General features: G+C 45.3%; 1 protein-coding gene across 6 annotated transcripts in view; it reads right to left on the reverse strand.

The window, feature by feature from the left end:
• Nucleotides 1-17,761, reverse strand: part of FLI1 (Fli-1 proto-oncogene, ETS transcription factor) — a 90,118-nt gene that overhangs the window by 20,631 nt on the left and 51,726 nt on the right. For all 6 annotated transcript variants that reach the window (XM_069876528.1, XM_069876526.1, XM_069876527.1 and 3 more), the window contains 2 exons: nucleotides 10,411-10,565; nucleotides 6,922-7,125 (listed from right to left, as the gene is read on the reverse strand). In XM_069876528.1, coding sequence (XP_069732629.1) covers nucleotides 6,922-7,125; nucleotides 10,411-10,565 — 359 coding nt within the window. The remainder of the gene's footprint in view (nucleotides 1-6,921; nucleotides 7,126-10,410; nucleotides 10,566-17,761) is intronic.

Genomic DNA, 17,761 nt, shown 5'->3' on the forward strand with positions numbered 1-17,761 from the left:
CTTTCCTCTCTCTCTCTGGCTGTGATAGAGAAATTTCCTGTTTGAGGAACACGCAGTAGAAAGGACATGAATTGCACTGTCAGGACCTGAACATTTTTAGAGTGTCACGTGCTTGGTTTTGGGCCAACAGCTGCAAAAGTCTCACTGGTATTCCAGAATCTGCCATGCTATGTGGGTTTCATAGAATCATAGAATCATAACCAGGTTGGAAGAGACCCACCGGATCATCGAGTCCAACCATTCCCATCAATCACTAAACCATGTCCCTTAGCGCCTCGTCCACCCGTCCCTTAAACCCCTCCAGGGAAGGTGACTCCACCACCTCCCTGGGCAGCCTCTGCCAGTGCCCAATGACCCTTTCAGTGAAAAATTTTTTCCTAATGTCCAGCCTAAACCTCCCCTGGCAGAGCTTGAGGCCATTCCCTCTCGTCCTGTCCCCTGTCACTTGGGAGAAGAGCCCAGCTCCCTCCTCTCTACAACCTCCTTTCAGATAGTTATAGAGAGCAATGAGGTCTCCCCTCAGCCTCCTTTTTTGAGAGTAGTTTTCTTGGTTCTGAGTGGCCTTCCCATCCAGCCCCACTTGCAACAAAACTATTAAAGATAAGCACAAAAAATAGCCCACTGGAAGGTTGTTTGTTACGCAGTCTGTGGTGGAAATGTTCCTTTCTCAGCACTTTACTTTGATTCTCCTGCAAACTCTTCTTCAAATGGAGGAAGTGGCCCTGTGATCTCTTGGAAGCCGGTGTGTAATACACATTTCATGGTTGTCTAGTTAGATGTGCTTACCCTACACAATCTTCCAGGCTCACCTTTCCTACAGCCCATTGGAAAAGTTCCCAGTGCACCAGGTGGTGACATTCGTAACAGCCTAGAGCCCTGCTTGGTAGGGACGGATGTGAGCTGGATGAGGGCAACAATCCCACTGTAAATTGGTGTGGACGAAAAGTATTCTCATCAACACTTTCTGCTATTTGACCCTACACGTCTCTCTATTCACTGAGGTTCTGCACTGTTTAAATACATGGCCCTAAACAACACACAGCAAATCGTATAGATTTCTGCATGTGCTCTGCTGCCCCTGAGCAGCCCCAGATTCTTTGGCAGGGCTGAGAGTAACTCTTTTGCAGGTACTATAGTGCTGACTGGTTAGGATTTTGTGACTAAGCCATGCAGTCTCCGCATTCCTCCAATCCGCATGCTCCCAAATAACGCTGACCTCACTTGCCCCTCAGTAGTAGTCACAGCGTGTCTCCCTTTCCTCCCAGAGCTGAGGATTAGGCAGTTTGCTGCCAGACCTAACAGCCATTGCAGGTGCTGGATCTTACTGGCCCTGTGTTCCTATGGATTTCTTTTCCTCCCCAAAAGCAAGCAAAGCCAAAGCCACGCAGAAGCCAGCATGTATGCAGAGGTAGGAGGTGTTGGAAAACAAAGCCTACCCATAGTGAGTAGAGGATGGATGCTACCAGATGCTTCTGCAAGACAGAGGATGTTTCAAAAGACCAGGGTGGATAACATGGTCACCTGGGAGGGGTCCCAAAGGGACCTTGACTGTGATGTGTGCAGAGTCAAAGTGATTGGCTTAAAATATGAGAGAGATGGGCTGGTTTTTTTGTTGCTGCTGGAGGAGGAATTGCAACAGCTTTGTCTGCCTAACTCATGCTTTCATCAGATGGTTTCTGCCTTTGGCATTTCTTTCTTGAATATCTGTGGGGAAACTCCTGAGCACTGCTCTCTCCTGTTCAGATTATTTGAAGTAGATCCTGAATACGACACCCAGCCCAGCTTGCCCCTGCCAGACAGGGAAGTGCTGGGGAATTCAGAAACTCAGTTTTCTATGACTACATAGGCTGCAAATGCCTGGTTGCCTTGGCTGAGGAAGTGGGGGTGGGGTAGTGAACAGCGCTGAACATGCCGGTATGATCAACCTATAGCTACTTTACGCTAAAAAATGCAGCCCAAGCCACTGGAAAGGGCCCGCGCCTCCCCCAGTTTAATTGCTAAAAGTTCTCACCTTTGCCCGACAGTCTGAGGTTTCTGGTGGGAACACCACAGAAAAGGAAATGTGTTTCCTATTAAGCGTTTTCAATGAAGGAGGGAAAGAGAGAAAGCCGGAGACACAGATCAGGACAGAGAGAGGCAGACAGACAGAGGCCAGGCTGCTCCCTCCCTTACTCGTTCTTGGGTAAAACTTTGGCTGTGATGAATTTTCGTTATGTTCTGATTCCCCCTGCTCCTTGCTGGGTCAGTGACGCCTTAGATTAAATCAGCTCTTTCTGGAAAGACTGATATTATTAAGAGAGTGCAGGACCATTCTCCTATAATTACTACTAAACATGTTATCTTATGGCTCCCCTCACCGTTTCCTCTTTTCTTTTATTTCCCTTGCATTAATTAAAGAGTGAAAAATAGAGTAGGAGAGTTTTTTCCCCATAAAGCCTTCTTTCTCACCAGGCAGCTCACCCTTCTGAGATGCAGGAACATCTTGGTTTCACAATCTTTAAGTCTGTTTAACCCTGAATTCATTTTTATCCTGACCTTCTGAAGGTGATGTGGCCTTCCCTCTACAAGTCCTGGTAGAATTGGGGTTCTGCTGCATTTAACAGGATAGTTTGGTTTGGCATTAATGCACAGCTCCAAACCACAAAGCAGTTTTCTGCTTCTGTTTCTCACCACAGCCTCATTCTTTCCCCTTTGGGCTCTTTTCGTTTGTACACACCACGCACAACCAACCCCCCATTACTTGAGAGAAAAAGGACGGGAGGGGACATTTCAGGCTTCTTTTGATGTTCATCCCAAACATAGCATGAAAAGATTCGAATCTCCCTTCCCACTGCCCACAGGAGAAGATTCACCAGGCAGACTGTGTTTGAAAGAGAGATCAACACAGCAGTCAGTCAGTTTGTCTGGAGTCCAAAGGTGCAGAGGGGTGAAAAAGAAGAAAAGGTCAAGGTAAGGCTTCACAGTTTCAGAAAGGAAACTGGAAGGAACATTTAAAGAAGGATAATTGTTTAGCAGAGGGTGGGGACAGACAGTAAGTTCCCTGGAAAAAGTACTGGGGGGTGTTTTGAAAGACTCCAAAGGATAGCGTGTGCTGCAGAACTGAGTTCTGCAAGATTGAAATCTCCTGAAGATCAAGGACGTCTGAATTCCTGACTTTTTCAATAGGTTGTGGAAACAAGAAACAACTGCAGGATTCTTATTGAGACCTGAAGACTAAAGGTGCTTTAATACAAGTTTGGTTTAGTCTTTAGTAGCTCACCTGAACCTTCTATCTCCAAAACTAAAACTGAGCTTTTGTTGAGGCCTTGCAGAGGTTACTGGTTCATTTTTTTAATTTGGATTCAGACGTACTAAAATAAAGTACTTCGGAGGCACTTCTGAGAATGCTTTCACCCTGATCTGAAGTGTAGAACATTGGAAACCTTCTGAGGAAGTGAATTTTTGGGGGGTCTCCTTGCCTGGTTAGCAAACAGGCTCAGAAAGTTCAGGTCGGCTTTGTCTCATGGAAAACAAACAGCAAAGTTGAGGAGTCACAAGTCACCACGTATCCAGCTTGACATCCTGAGAGGACAAGCGCCTTTCGAGAGAGAGGATGGGCAGATGTAGGCAAGCCCATAGATCTGCAGTTCCCCAAAGTTCTCCTGTGTTTTGTTGCCATCATGTATTCCCCATCCGAAGTAAGAACAGAGCTAGATGTCTCTGAAACAAAACAACCCTACAAAAGGGGAAAATTAATGGTAAAAGACCATCTCCCCATGGCACTGAGCTCAGAGGCTCAGCGCTAAACATCCGCTGGAAATCAGTCTGGAAAAACAATAAGCTCCTTTTGAAGGCGTTACTCCACGAGGGAGTTAACCAGCAATCCAGAAACCAGACTGTCATTAAGCAGCGCTAAGAACAGCTGCAGGGAAAGGAATGCTCTTCAGAGGCTGCCCGACCTCCTCTCAGACAGGAGCTTGCTTTAATAAGGACAGCACTCGTATGACGTCTTAGAACAGCCCGAGGGGCTGAACAGAGAGAAATTTCTAATCATAAAAGCTGGGAAGGATTGGGATTAAATTCTTCTTTTGTATGCATCCATGTAAAACTGGCATAACTGATTTGTCTGAATCCAGCAAAGCTGCTCAGGTTTTGCACTAACTTAATAGCACAAAATCACTGTAGGCATTCCCCTGGCAGAACATTATGTTGTTATGGTTATTATTCAGCACGCATGCAGCAGCACTTAAGTGTTGAACTGCATTAGGACTCTATTGCGCTAGGTCTTGAGAGACGTGAGACACGTTCCCTGCTCCACAGACTGGCTGTCTCGACAGGCAAGACCAACAAGAGGCAGGATGACCAGCTCCATGCTACAGAAAGTAAAACTGAAGCACCGAGGAACCCAGGTAAGGTTTGTTCCTCCCAATTTAGAGTCACAGAATGGTTTGGGTTGGAAGGGATCTTAAAGATCAACCAGTTCCAACCCCTGCCATGGACAGGGATACCTCCAACTGGATCAGGTTGCTCCAAGCCCCATCCAACCTGGCCTTGAACACTTCCAGGGATGGAGCAGCCACTGCTTCCCTGGGCAGCCTGGGCCACCACCATCATTATGAAGAATTTCTTCTTAATGTCTAGATTTAGATCTTCCTCCCTCCAATTTAAAGCCATTTCAGGTGTTAAAGGCAAAGTGTGAGCTAGGGGACGACCATCCTGAATTTCAGCATGCACTGCTGCCTCTTTTCTATAAACAGAGACCAGTGTGACCGGGCTTCTAATTTAAGGCCTTCAGGTATCTAAAGATAGGTAGGATCAATCAGGAATTAGCCTGACAGCAGCAAATGGTAAAGGTGGGAATTTAATCCAGTTCTTCAGACTCAAGCTGTGAAAGCAAAGATGCAATTCCTCCAATACTCCCTTTAAGCACCCCAGGGGGGTCCCTGACACATGAGATTATCCCTGAAGAAGCTGTCTGGAGCTGAGGCATCAGAAGAATCCAACTCTACTGCCAACACTTTCAAATTCAGCCTGGTTCTTTGATTTGAAAACCATACAACTCCTCCCTTGCTTCTTTCTGTCAGTTCTCAAGCCTTATCAATGAGACAATTCAAAAGCAAGTGCCTCACTTGAGCATTTATCTTGTGGGAATTTAAAACCATTTCCGGTTACAAAGCCTCTGATTTGCCCAGCCAAAGTCAGCAGGTTGGGCAGAAGTGGTGCTGGCTTCACGAAACTGCCTTACACGTTATTCTGGGTGCAAACCTCGGTCACAAAGCTATTCTGTGCCTGCACCGATCCTGGCCCCGTGCACCAGCAGCTCTTTGCTGATGAAACAGGATGAAATCTGCAGATCGTTTTGGATTGGAAATGTTTTTATCATGAAGTCACGAGGGACAAAAAAAAACTGTTCACATCCAAAAATTTGTTTCTTTCTTGTGAATCATTTTCTTGGCTCAACTTCTCAAACAAAATAAAGGTGGGGCTTACAGAAGCACCCATCTGTGATCTAACTCCTATCCCACTGTGATCGCTACAGCTTCTGCTGATTTTAGCAGAGGCAGGGAGAGAGCAGCACTGAGTAGCTTTGGAGAAACACCCTAACAAAATGCTGTCTCGCTGCTTTATTGCGCTGACCAGACGGAAACATCTTCAGCTGCCTTTATGTCACAATTTGATGTCCCAAAGGAGAAAATTTACTTTTTTCTTTGTCTTTCTGCCTTCCTACATTGTTTTATGGCACCTTCCCAAGCTTTTTCAGTCAGGAGGGGTTTAAGGCACAGGTGGACGAGGTGCTAAGGGGCATGGTTTAGTGTTTGATAGGAATGGTTGGACTCGATGATCCAGTGGGTCTCTTCCAACCTGGTTATTCTATGATTCTATGAAAAGTGTTTGACTTGAAAAATATTGGAGCATGAGGGATTTATCTCCATTCCTCTGGCCTCATCGTGATGCAATTCTCCTTAGCACACCTTTGTGGAGAAAGCAAATCCCTTAACCTCCAGTTTATAGAAGAAAAGGAGATATTCAGAAGCTATGGGCATGCTCACGGTTGCACAGAAAGCCTCAGAAAGGTCTGAATTGAAGATTCCCTGACTCAAGTACGTGTGCTAACCATAAGGTGATTGTTCCCATTTGGGCTGCTGCACTGTGCTGTTCCAGAAGCAGCTCAGAAGACTGCTCATAGCTGCTGTCTTAGGTGCTACTACAGCAAAAAGGAGTGCTGGATCCATCGCATACTCTACTAGGGGACAAGGAGGAGCAAGAAAGTTGTTCAGCAAAATTTGTTCTTTGAGTACTAGGTCATTTGAATGATGTTTGCTTCAGCACATTCACATTTGGGGAATGACACTTGTATTCTTTCCTCTCTCCAACAAACCTGAGCCTCCAGGAACTCATAAAATCTCCAACTCCAGCCAGTTGTGGGTTGTATTTTGAAGCACTCTTTAGAAGAAGCCATAATCATAGAATCATAGAATCACCAGGTTGGAAAAGACCCACCAGATCATTGAGTCCAACCATTCCTATCAATCACTAAACCATGTCCCATAACAGAAAGTTCAAAGCCCTCTAACTGCAAAGTTATAGAATAATTTGCCCATGACACACCAGTTAATGTTTGGTCTAATCTCCATAACAAATTTATATTCTTTTATCACATAGCCACAGATGTTTTTATTATCTGTCAGTCTATCTAATCTTCTTAAGAGTCCTGCTCAGTTCCTCACCTCCTTGATAGCACCAGTAACTCCGTCTAAGCTAATTTTATCTTTCCAACCCTGTCTTTATTCCTCCCTTCTTTGTCTGCTCCCTCTGCTTGCCTTTTCCCTCATCCTTGCTACAATTTCTCCTGCAAGAAAAGCCCCAGGTGTTCAGTACTCATGGCAGCTTATGCTATCAGCACATCTTGCTACGGCTGGGGTGAGTGCGGACAATACTTACTTTCCCTGAGGTAACTGAGGTGAGACAACAGCACTTCTGTGTTGTAGAGTGAGGTGGTTCGGAGGAAGTCATCCTTGTTCATTTTGCAGAGCTCCTTGCCATCCATATTCTGGAAGATGGTGGTGTCAATCTCCATTAATCCATACTCCTTTATAGCCCATTCCAGCCACTGGCGCACATGTTCCTGGGTCCACAGGGTGGGATCTGGCAGAAAAGCACAAAGGATGGTAATGCTAAACGCAAACTTCAAGCGTGTAGCACTCGTTGTAGCCCAGTCAACGCTAACCATGATTTCCACAACCAAATGGACATAATTTACTGATCTCAATGCATTTTGCCAAGATCAACAAGTCCTCTGAGCATGAATTGATCCCACTGGCAGTGGGAGTTTTCTTCATTGTCTCCCACCTGCCTGAATTTTCTACCTACCCTGGAAATTTTCTACCTTGGAAACAATATTAGTGACAATGGGCTGTGACTTTTCTCCCTCTGGAAGAAGCTCCAAAGGGCAAACTCATGCCTTTGAAAGGGAGCGCTTGGCACAGCTTCGGTTCTGCAATGCTATATAATTACATCAGTGCTGTGTAAGTCACACCATCCTTCACAAGCGCATTACAAAGCCCCAGCAGATGGCATTTTAAAGTCTGGGGATGGCAGTATTTACGGTCAGCAAAAGGACTCTGAAAAAAATATTATTGCTTAAACAGGAGAGCTTGCCATGTATCTGAGTCACATTCATTCACCCGCTGACAAGAACACAATTCTACCTCCGCTTGCCCTGTAAAACCAGCCTGGCTATTGGAGGGCAATGTGGATTTTATACTGCCTCATGCATCATTATCGACTGTCAGCAAAGCTCCAGCTGTGGAATCTTTATTGCTGGTGATGACGTAAGAGAGAGACTGAACCCGGCTGGATTCTCAGACCCCATGGTGATGGTTTGCTGCAGCAGTAGTTAAAAAAAGAACTCATCCTTTGAATTTCGAAAAGAATGTTAGATCAGAAAGTCCCAGTGAGAATGTGCCATGATACCATTTGTACAGAGTCATTTTCAGAGCATATCTGCATTTTCAGATGTTTCCTGTGCTGTTTCTCCCCATTTCAAAATTTAAGCTCCAAATTCATGTTCCATTGTAGCTGGAGAGGATGCAAGGTCAAGCTTAACCTTTGGAGGTGTGGGACCTGTCCCTCACAGCTGGTACATCCCTCTAAGACAGATCCCAAACACATTGGGTCCCAAAGCAGCTGAGAAAATGGATCAGAAACCTGTAGCCATCACACAGCTGGTAGGTTGTGTGCTGGGGAGAGGCAAGAAATGCCTCTGCCATACATTGCATATTGTATAAAGTAACGCCTTGGCCTAGAACTGTGAAATGTATACAAAAGGTACAGGTAATAGCAATACCTGGTTCATTCCTAGGCACCTGAGTTCTAAATATCAGCATGAAATGGAGAAGTAAAATCGAGGAATATGGAAATTACAACCATGGCATTTCCTCACTGGATTTCTAGTAAATCTGGCTGCTTAAAGCTCAATTCTAAACATGGAAATTACAACCTCATACCTTTGCAATTCTGCTTTGGGAAAGAAAGATGGATTTCCTTTATGTTTTGGCAATAGTTAATTTAAATTCTGCTTTCTAAGCACTGGCAAAAGGCTGTGAATTTTACAATGCAAGTATTGAAGAGAGGAGTCTCTCTTTCAGTTAATTGAAAGAGTTATTTGTCTTGAGCTCTAAACATGGAGAAGGCTTAGAGAATTTGTGGTCTCCCTTTAAACAAACACTTTTGAATTTCAGATATTTATTCAGGCTGTTTATTACTGCAAAAGACATTGAATGGTCTCTGAAAAACTGCCTTCATGAGACATGGTGCAGAGTTCTTGTTATTATTGCTATTGCAAGCCTAATGTGACATTATTCTAGCCTATCTTCACCCTAATGTGCTATAAATCTTTACTCTGGATTATATTAAAATTTCCAAATGCCTTTCTTGGATGAATTGAGCCTCATATCCTGCAGCCAGAGATCTGGGATGATGTTCATTATTGTCTTCCAAAGTCTGTTAAATCACTGCTATTTCACAAGTATCTGAAGGTTTTGATTTGTGGATGCTCAGATGGGTGAAAAGCGCCCTTTTTTTCACTTTCCTTCAACAAGGAGCTGAACCTTTCTCTTCCACTGAGGGCAGCAAAAGTCATTTTCCCTCTTTTGATGCTAAACTTTAGCCCACTCTTGGTCTTTTTAAATAGGCACAAATAGCACGGTGAAGAGCAGAATAGATTTTCCCTCTTGACTGTCCTCAGTTCCCCTTAAAATGACAAGCTGGCATCAGCTACCACCTTTCTAGGCAACACTGAGGCTGAAAACACATCTGATCCTGGCACTGACTAGGTCAGCCAGGCTCTTGAAGCAGAACCTAACAAGGGCTTAAACAGTACTTGGAGATTTGCTGTCAATCTTTTATTGGCTTCCCTTCACTACATTCAGTTCAAGCTTTTTCTTTTCATCCTAAATGGCAAACAAATGCTCGGGAATTGTCATCTGTTCATGGTCAAGCCATGATCAGAAAGCAGAGCTAAATTCCACGAGTACATTTCTTTCTGCCAATAGTTCAACTGCTTCAATCGGCTACAACCTTTGGTGAAACTATCATAATGCTGGGGGAAAAGCTGAACCCCTTGAAATAGGGGGAAGTTTCAGCATGCAGATTAGGCCAGGACTTGGCTCATCAAATCACCCATGCTGAAAAGACCCTGGCTAGCCTGTGCATATCTACAGTGTTTATAAACTTTGTGGGGAAAAGACTCTCTCTCCTTCCAGGTTCAGCCTCCACCGGTTGCCTGCCACAGCAGTTCTCATCCTTGACTCTCCAAATGCATCCTGCCAAGTTGAGGCAGCAGATGTGGATACCAAATACAAACAGAGAACTGGATGGGAATGTTTCTGGGTAACGGTTTTTGGAAGGATAATGTAGTTCCTGCGAAACACTTTGTTTTTCTGGGTTTTTTTATTTTGCTTCTAACAAAAAATATGAAAATAAAATAGCTCATTTTGAATCAATTTGACATGAAAGTGCATCTGAGCCCTGCAGAGCATCAGGAGAGTTATAATTTGGGTCCACTTCATGCTTGTTCTTGCCGATGAGCTGCGCTCTTTGATCACACCGTGCATGTCCCAAGAAGCACTGCAGACTCTCCTCTAACACATTACAGAAGATGGATTTGGTTCAACACCAAAACAACACTTCATTCCAGGAAGGGAAAGAAGAAGCACTGCTAATCCATTTCTTTTTCTTATTCAAGGCAGAGCATACGCTGGGATATGGGAAATTCCCACTAGCCAGAAACTCTGGTATTTTCCTTAATTTTTACGTGGTTTGTAAGAAAGAGAATTCCTCAGAGAGTGGACAAGCAAACCTTATCTGTTCAGCTGGATATTTAAGACAGTGCAAGGAAATATGACACAAGGAGTTTAGTGATGGTGTTACCTGCTGGGACAATGACTCTCCTCTCATTGGTGGTCATGTTGGGAGGAGGTCCGTTCTTCTCATCCATGTAGGTGCCGTAACTCATGGGGTTGGACTCTGTCCCTGCTCCAACGAGTTTGCTGCATTTGTTCACACTGCAGTCTACGGGGGACTCCCTGAAATGCAAAAGGAAACAGATGACTTAGCGTTATCAAGCACTTTCTATCCCTGCCGTGGCAGAAGGAGGCTTGGGTTACAGAAAAGGTGAGTATCCCAAAGGTGAAAAGTTAAGGGGAGTTTCTTTACACGTGGGAGAGACCAATCCCAGCCTGTCACATGGATGTCGTTAGGTGATCGGTGAACCACAAGCCTCACAGAGGGGATCTCTGACAATGAAACCAGTCAGAGGAAAGAGAGTTGGAAGCGCAAAGAAGAGCAACTTTCAGATAAAGGCAACCGTAAGGTCACACTCGGTGCCTCTGGAACTCACAAACCAGATAAAAAGCAAGTGCCTATCACATTGGTCTGTCTACCGGTTACACCCCCTGCACTCTTTATTGCTCAGCTGCATTTTAGTAACCTTTCAGCTTGGTGCTCCGAGGAGTCCTTGTTGCGCTGTTTCACTCTTGCAGTGTGTTAAAACCAGCTCTGCACATCATCGTTCTGTTACAGCTGAGTCTATCGCTTCTCACCTCATGACCTAAGGCATTTCTGCAGAGTAAATCAGAAATACAGATACCCCTTCCCCATCTTATTAACAAAGAACATAATGACCATGCCAAAATGACAGGATAATCACAGGAGAATACTGCAATATTAGCAGGTACCTAGAGTTGTCTTTATTCAGGGCTGAGTGTAACTGATCTTGTCTGTTCTGAACAGTTAAACAGCCCCAGGCTTGTCTACCACTTGGAGAGGAAACCTAGAAATCTTAGCTGCTTTAGGTGTGAGGCAAGAACTTCAGACCACAGAAACTGTGTGCAAAAAAAGGCTTTGGCTCCAGTTTTCCTTCTGAGGTAGTGGAGTGATGAGGAGGGAACATTTAGCAACTCAGGTGGCACTGTGCTAAGACCTGGACTACATGCAGGCACTTGGCAAGCAATAGGCTTTCTCTGTCCTGCACTGGGAGAATTATGAGCCTCCAAACCACAGGTAGGGAGCACAGATTTTGTTTTCCTCCAGCTGCCGGACTAACTCATGCTTTTAGGTCACTTAAAATACCAATCCACAGCCTGACACATGCACACAACATCCCAGGGAAGGGCAGCGTCATTGCCCTCGCCCGTACGACAGCGCATCCGTGTGCAACATCAACACAGAGCAAGCACGGAGCCCATATCCAGGGCAGCTCAGTCCACTGCTTTCATCACACAGCCGTCCTCCTTCTCTGCCAGAAGCAAAGTGGCTTGGGAGGAAACCATTCACGGAAGGGTAAGAACTATGACAGTGCACCAAATCCCACCCTCTGAGTTCAGCTGGCAAGGCTTCCAGGTCTGGACACTAAACAAATTTGTTTCTTAATCTGGAGGGGCGGGTGGGGGAAGGGGGGAAATTACTGAAATTCAGTTATCATGGCTGGGAGATAAATGCTCCACCGAGATATTCTAAGGCAGATGGTAATTTTTTCCTCATGTCTTACTGAGGGAATGTTGCTTGAAAATGGAAATAAGATGTATAACTTACACATGTTCGAATTTAAGGTTTTACTATTTCGCCTACTGTTTTTCCAGGCAGGGAACCAAAATCCGCCTTCAGAGAGACAAACTGCTGAAGGTTTAACGTCCCCGTGGCCATCAGAGTCGACTCTGAGCAACTGCAGGGACACCAGGGTTTTCACAGGGAACGTGATCACTTCTAACGCTCCGTTGCAACTCTCTGTGTCAGGTGTTAAACGCTGCCTATGCTGGCAGCAAAAAAGCCCTGAAGCAGCACAAAGGATCTTGTTCTTTCCTGAGGTACACGCTGTCCTGAGAAGACTCGGTGAAGTGGCGAAAGCCTCTGTGCTCCAAGCTGTCCGTCTGTCCAGCTCAGTGCTGACATCCCTGGAGGTTCCTGCTCTCCTCCCTTGCCCTGCTGAGAGTGGGTGCTGAATTGAGGTGGTGTGGGTGGCCCAGCTGGTGGGGCAGACCCCAACACACATCCTTCCATATGGATGCCCACTGCTTTTGGGATAAAGTGCTCACTCCTTCCATCACAACAGCCAAATCTCCTTTGTGCTCCCGGCTGTCAGTGTCTCCCAGGTGCTGGCGTTGCTGGCACTACTGCCTCTGCCTTAGGACCTTCTAAGGGGTCTGTAGTAAAATCTCTCTGGAAAATAACCCCCGCAGCTGAGACATGAACTGCTTGTGATAAAATAGCTACACATGTAATACTCCATCAGAATCACAGAATCATAAAATCATAGAATGGTTTGGCCTGAAAGAGATCTCAAAGCCCATCCAGTTCCAACCCTTGCTGCCATGGGCAGGGACACCTCCCACTGGATCAGGGGCTCCAAGCCCCATCCAATCTGGCCTGAACCCCTCCAGGGATGGGGCAGCCACCCCTGCTCTGGGCAACCTGGGCCAGGGCCTCCCCACCCTCATCGCGAAGAATTTCTTCCTAATGTCTAATCTAAATCTTCACCCTTCCAATTTAAAGCCATTTCCCCTCATTCTACCCTCCCCAGCTTTTCTGGAGCCCCCTTGGGTACTGGAAGGTGCTCTAAGTTCTCTCCAGAGCCTTCTCTTCTCCAGGCTGAACAACCCCAACTCTCTCAGCCTGTCCTCATAGCAGGGGTGCTCCAGCCCTCTGATTGTCTTTGTAGCCCTCCTCCAGACTCTCAGATAAGTCCATCTTCTACACAGCTTATCTGCCTGGGAGCGTGCGTGCTTTCTACTGGCATGAAATGACTCACATGGAAAGACCACAGGGTCCTTGGCTGCCTCTGCTCGCTCTGCTCGGCGTTGTGCACATTCACATGACCGAGACAGCAAAGTAACAAAAATAACACTGACACTGTAAGACATCTCCTCAGCGGTTTTGTGATGATTTTTCATTTCATAGACTCTTGGCTAGGCAGCTGGGACCCTGCCTCCCTCCGCCTTGCTGTGTGAGTCTCAGCAGCCAAACCCAGACAACTGAGAGTCAGAGACAGGTCTGAATAAACTTTTAAGGGACTGTGTTGTCCTTCCCAATCACTGATTTACCACTGCAGGAAGAGAAGCCACTATTAATCCTGCAGGATTAAATGTGCTCCATGTACCTGGCAGGGTGGTGTCTGTGTGGCTGAGTAGATGCGTCTCTTCTCTCTGGAAGCTTTTGGGGTGGCTGAATGCGGAGCTAACTCATCCGATAGCAGCAGGACAGATATAACGGGGAACAGCATTGCCAAAGCTTAACTGGGCAGGAGACCGAACTGTCCTTCCCTGAAGAAAAATACCCTGAAGTCTTTACTGGCAGAAAGCAGGAAGATCCTTACTTTCATGTCTTCTGTAACCTCACATTTCCAACCAGATCCAAATGGGAAATGAGGCAACACTATCAGATCGAATCATCATCGCCATTCCTGGGTGCCCAGCACGGCACTGCCCTAGCCTAGGATGAGGGATTTAATGGCAACCCAGCAGAAGGTAGCTGAAGGCAACAACTACGATATCAAATGAGAACAGGGAGCTGTGAGCCGTGAATAGTGTATTCATGGAATACTGCTCCTTCCTTGGTTCCTGCATTACCCACAAGCAGACAGATTTATATAAAAATTTCCTTATTATTTGAAATGGTTTGTGCGGGGATTTCAGATGCCAGGCTAATCCTTGACTTTTCATAGAGACTTCAGACTTCCAAGTGGTGAGACGTCCTAGGCTTCCTCAAGTTCTGGGCACTGTAGATCTCCTAAGGTAAATGGATATAGGCTGCTTTCACAAGATCTCTGAAGTATATTCACTGTGGCGGTGACAGAGTCCAAGGAATATGAAGCAGTACTCATTCTCACTGTCTGTCTAAAGACTCTTCATTCCAGCAGCTCCAGCAGCAGCCTCTGGGGATGCCAAGGGCTTGGTGTCTTGGGAAAGTTTGTGCTAGGCTGGCCAAAACGGACAAGCAGCCAGCCTGGCATTGACTAATAAATCCTCTGTGCTGCTCCAGCCTGTGTTCCAGATACCTGGAAACAAAGTGATTACTGTCCCAGGATCTCTGTCTAGGAATCACCTTTGGCTTTCATTCGAAAGAGCAAAAATAAGGGATTTCAGTCATTTCTGAACCTGACTCAACTGTGGTCAGTGGGATATTTCCTCCTTCTTTCTACCTCTTTCTTCCTATCCTTTCATTCCTCCTCTCTGCCTTCTCTGCCCATCTTCCTTTTCTTTTCAAATTCACCACTCTCTGATGTAAGTCCCCGATTGGCAACCCCAGCTTTGATATTTATGCTTAAAATGATATTTTAATTTTTTTTTTGTGAGCGTTCAGTGAAGGAAGCAAGCACAGGCAGACTGTGATCCTGCCCATGGTTCCCTCTTACGGGCAGGGAACAAAGCTATTGGAGCGGAATCACAGCTCCTCAAAACTTGGATGTAATGGCACTTTCACCCTGCCCCCATCCTCCCTTGGGAACACCTCTGGAGGAGGCTCATAAGGGTGCAGAAAGAAGAGATAGTGGCAAGAAAGGGTGGAAGAAGACCTATAGGTTACAAACTCAAACTGCGTGAGGAAAGCACTGAGGCTCAGGAGGGTTTAGTACATACAAGCAATATAAAATGGAACAGGGATTGCACAATTTGCTGCTCTGGCTGAGGACGAGAACACAGCAAATCCCACTAGAGGGCTCACATGCTGCTTAAAGGAGAGTTTTATTCTTATAGACATCATAGATGGTCCCTTTGTTTTGTTCTGAGAAAATCATCGCGGCATAAAAATGAGATCCCTGAACCTTTGCATTATATTAATATTCTGAGTCAGAACATCTCCAAAGCATTTTGAAAGCACTGACTTTGCTGTTGGAGCCAGACAAAACTCATAACATCAGTGGGAATTACACAGCGAAGCTTGCTTGCACCCATGCATGTGTCCAGCACGTGAGAACGTTCTTCCACATTTGAAGATCACACAGATTTTGTAACGTCATTTTGAAAATCACTGAGTTCAGCTACAAATGCAGATCTGTAGTAGCTGGGTAAATAGAGGCAAAATTTAGAACAGCTGTTGTTTGGTTCACCCTTTCTGTTTGGAATTTATATAAAATATAAGGAGAAATCAATTATTAAAATGGTCTGCAAATTGGGTTAAACTTTATGCAGCTTTTTTCTAAATAATCTTCATCCTTTATTCAAGGGAATTTAAAATGTGAGGAATTTTGCTGGGTTTTTTTTACATATAAGACTGTATTTACACTATGCTAGCATCTAAAAGCTCCAACAATCCAGGCCTGGTGTGCTGGGAACCATACAAGCACATGGGAGAGGGCAGATCTTTCACTGAACAGGCTGTAAACTAAACAAACAAAAGACACAAACCCATCAGAACAAAACTTGCTGGTCTCCACCTGGACACAGGGACCAGCAGTTACACAAGCTTCATGCAGTAAATCCACAGAAGAGCTGGTTCTTGTGAGCGGCAGGTCAGTGCTACAAACACACGACTATTCCCCTTTCCCAGTGCCAAAAGGGAAATAAGGAACACAAGGACTGTGATTTTTATGTGTTGGATTTTAACAGTCTCAAGTTTGCACAGTAATCACGGCGAAACACACCCGGAGCACCAGGGCTCTGTCTGAGCAAGAAGCAGCCTGTGAAGACCACAAGAGGTTTTGAGGCTGTATTCTGCATCCACGTCTGATTGATAGTATCCAAAACTTCCACTGAATTTCTACTTCTGAATTTTGCAATAATACAGAAGTCTCATCTTCTGCCCCGAAACACAGATCCCTGACACTGCCTGAACATCCTATGTACACAGTGTGTATGTGGTTACCTGGGAAATTCTTTCCAGTCTGGGGGTAAACGAGGAAAATGTGGCATGGGGTAGAAAGCTGGTCAAGATTTGCACATTTCTCTGCAAAACAAGCTTGGAGAGGTTCTTCCAAGATCCCTTGTCCCACCCTGCTGGGGACCAAACCAACTCATCACACTAGAGCTCGTGGCAGCTTCTGGCCGCTAGGACAAAGAAAAGCTGGACACTGTTCCTTACTGTCACCCAGCTCCCTCCTCTCTCAGGTTTCCTATAGCTTTATCACTCCCTAGAGTACATAAACCGTTCTCTCAACAAGCAGAAAACACGAGCGCTTCAAGTACAGGTGAAACAGAATAAAGGCTGCTCCCTCTAATGAGGCAGCTGGAACTCGGTAAGAGAGCGTGCTTGAAAAACAAGAGAGAGAAGGAGAGGCAGAGAGAGAGAGGGAGGGGGAAGAGGTTTTGTTATTCCATCCTTGGTTTAAGTTAATTTGTATTGAGACCAGCTTTTGCCACTCAGCTGGTACGTGGGTTTGCCAGGCAGCTGATGGGCAGAGGAACAAGCAACTAGAGTGGCCCAACCGCTATCAAGGAACTGCGATGGACATGGGGAAAAGGGTAAGTTTTTAGCCACGAATAGGAGGAGAGGATGGATAAGTCAGTTCTCAATTCTTACGAGGAGAAGATGGATAAGTCAGTTCTCATTTCTAATGCGGTTTAGAGCTCTCGTGCTAACAAGTTATCAAAAGACAAGGCTAGAAGATATTTCAGTGCTTAATTCTGATGTTCAAACCAGGCTTTTATTTTTTTTCTAACAGGTTCAGAAGCCCTTACCCCTTTTCTAGAGAGACTGAGGACACATGGTTTCTGCCCACGAGTCGTGTAGTTCTAAGCAAGCCTGTAAAGAAGGATTTTCTTTTTGCCCAGAATAAACACATTTCTGAAGGGCCTTTCTCTGTGGATATCAGAGCACTCACAGTTGTTAATGAATCAGTTTGTCAGAGTGGTATTATTTCCCTTTTTTTCTGCACAGATGAGGAAATACCAGCACAAAGCTCACAATGGAAGGACAGCCCCATATGTTTGATTCCCAGGACATAAAATGCACACACAAGAAGAACATCACACAGACTTTTGGACAGGTTAAGTACACACACATGCAGAATCTGTATAGAACACATGCTTACAGGATCTGAAAAGCACAATTACAGGCTGCCTGTTGTAGCTCAGCGGATGTGACAGGACTACTTGTTCCCTTGGCCCTCCAAAATCTGTGAGAGTGGGACAGACAAGTGGATCTTGCTCCGTATTGCCCTCTTGAAAACTTTAAGGATGGCTTAAGAAGACTACCCTTAGTAACCGAAGATAGTCCTCATTGCTACCTTGACCTCCTAGTACTTTCATCTCTTTGACTGTGTCATCCAGAGATAGTGTTTTTCATGATATAA

The sequence above is a fragment of the Phaenicophaeus curvirostris genome, chromosome 25 (genome assembly GCF_032191515.1).
Source record: "Phaenicophaeus curvirostris isolate KB17595 chromosome 25, BPBGC_Pcur_1.0, whole genome shotgun sequence".
NCBI classification, from domain to species: Eukaryota; Metazoa; Chordata; class Aves; order Cuculiformes; family Cuculidae; genus Phaenicophaeus; species Phaenicophaeus curvirostris.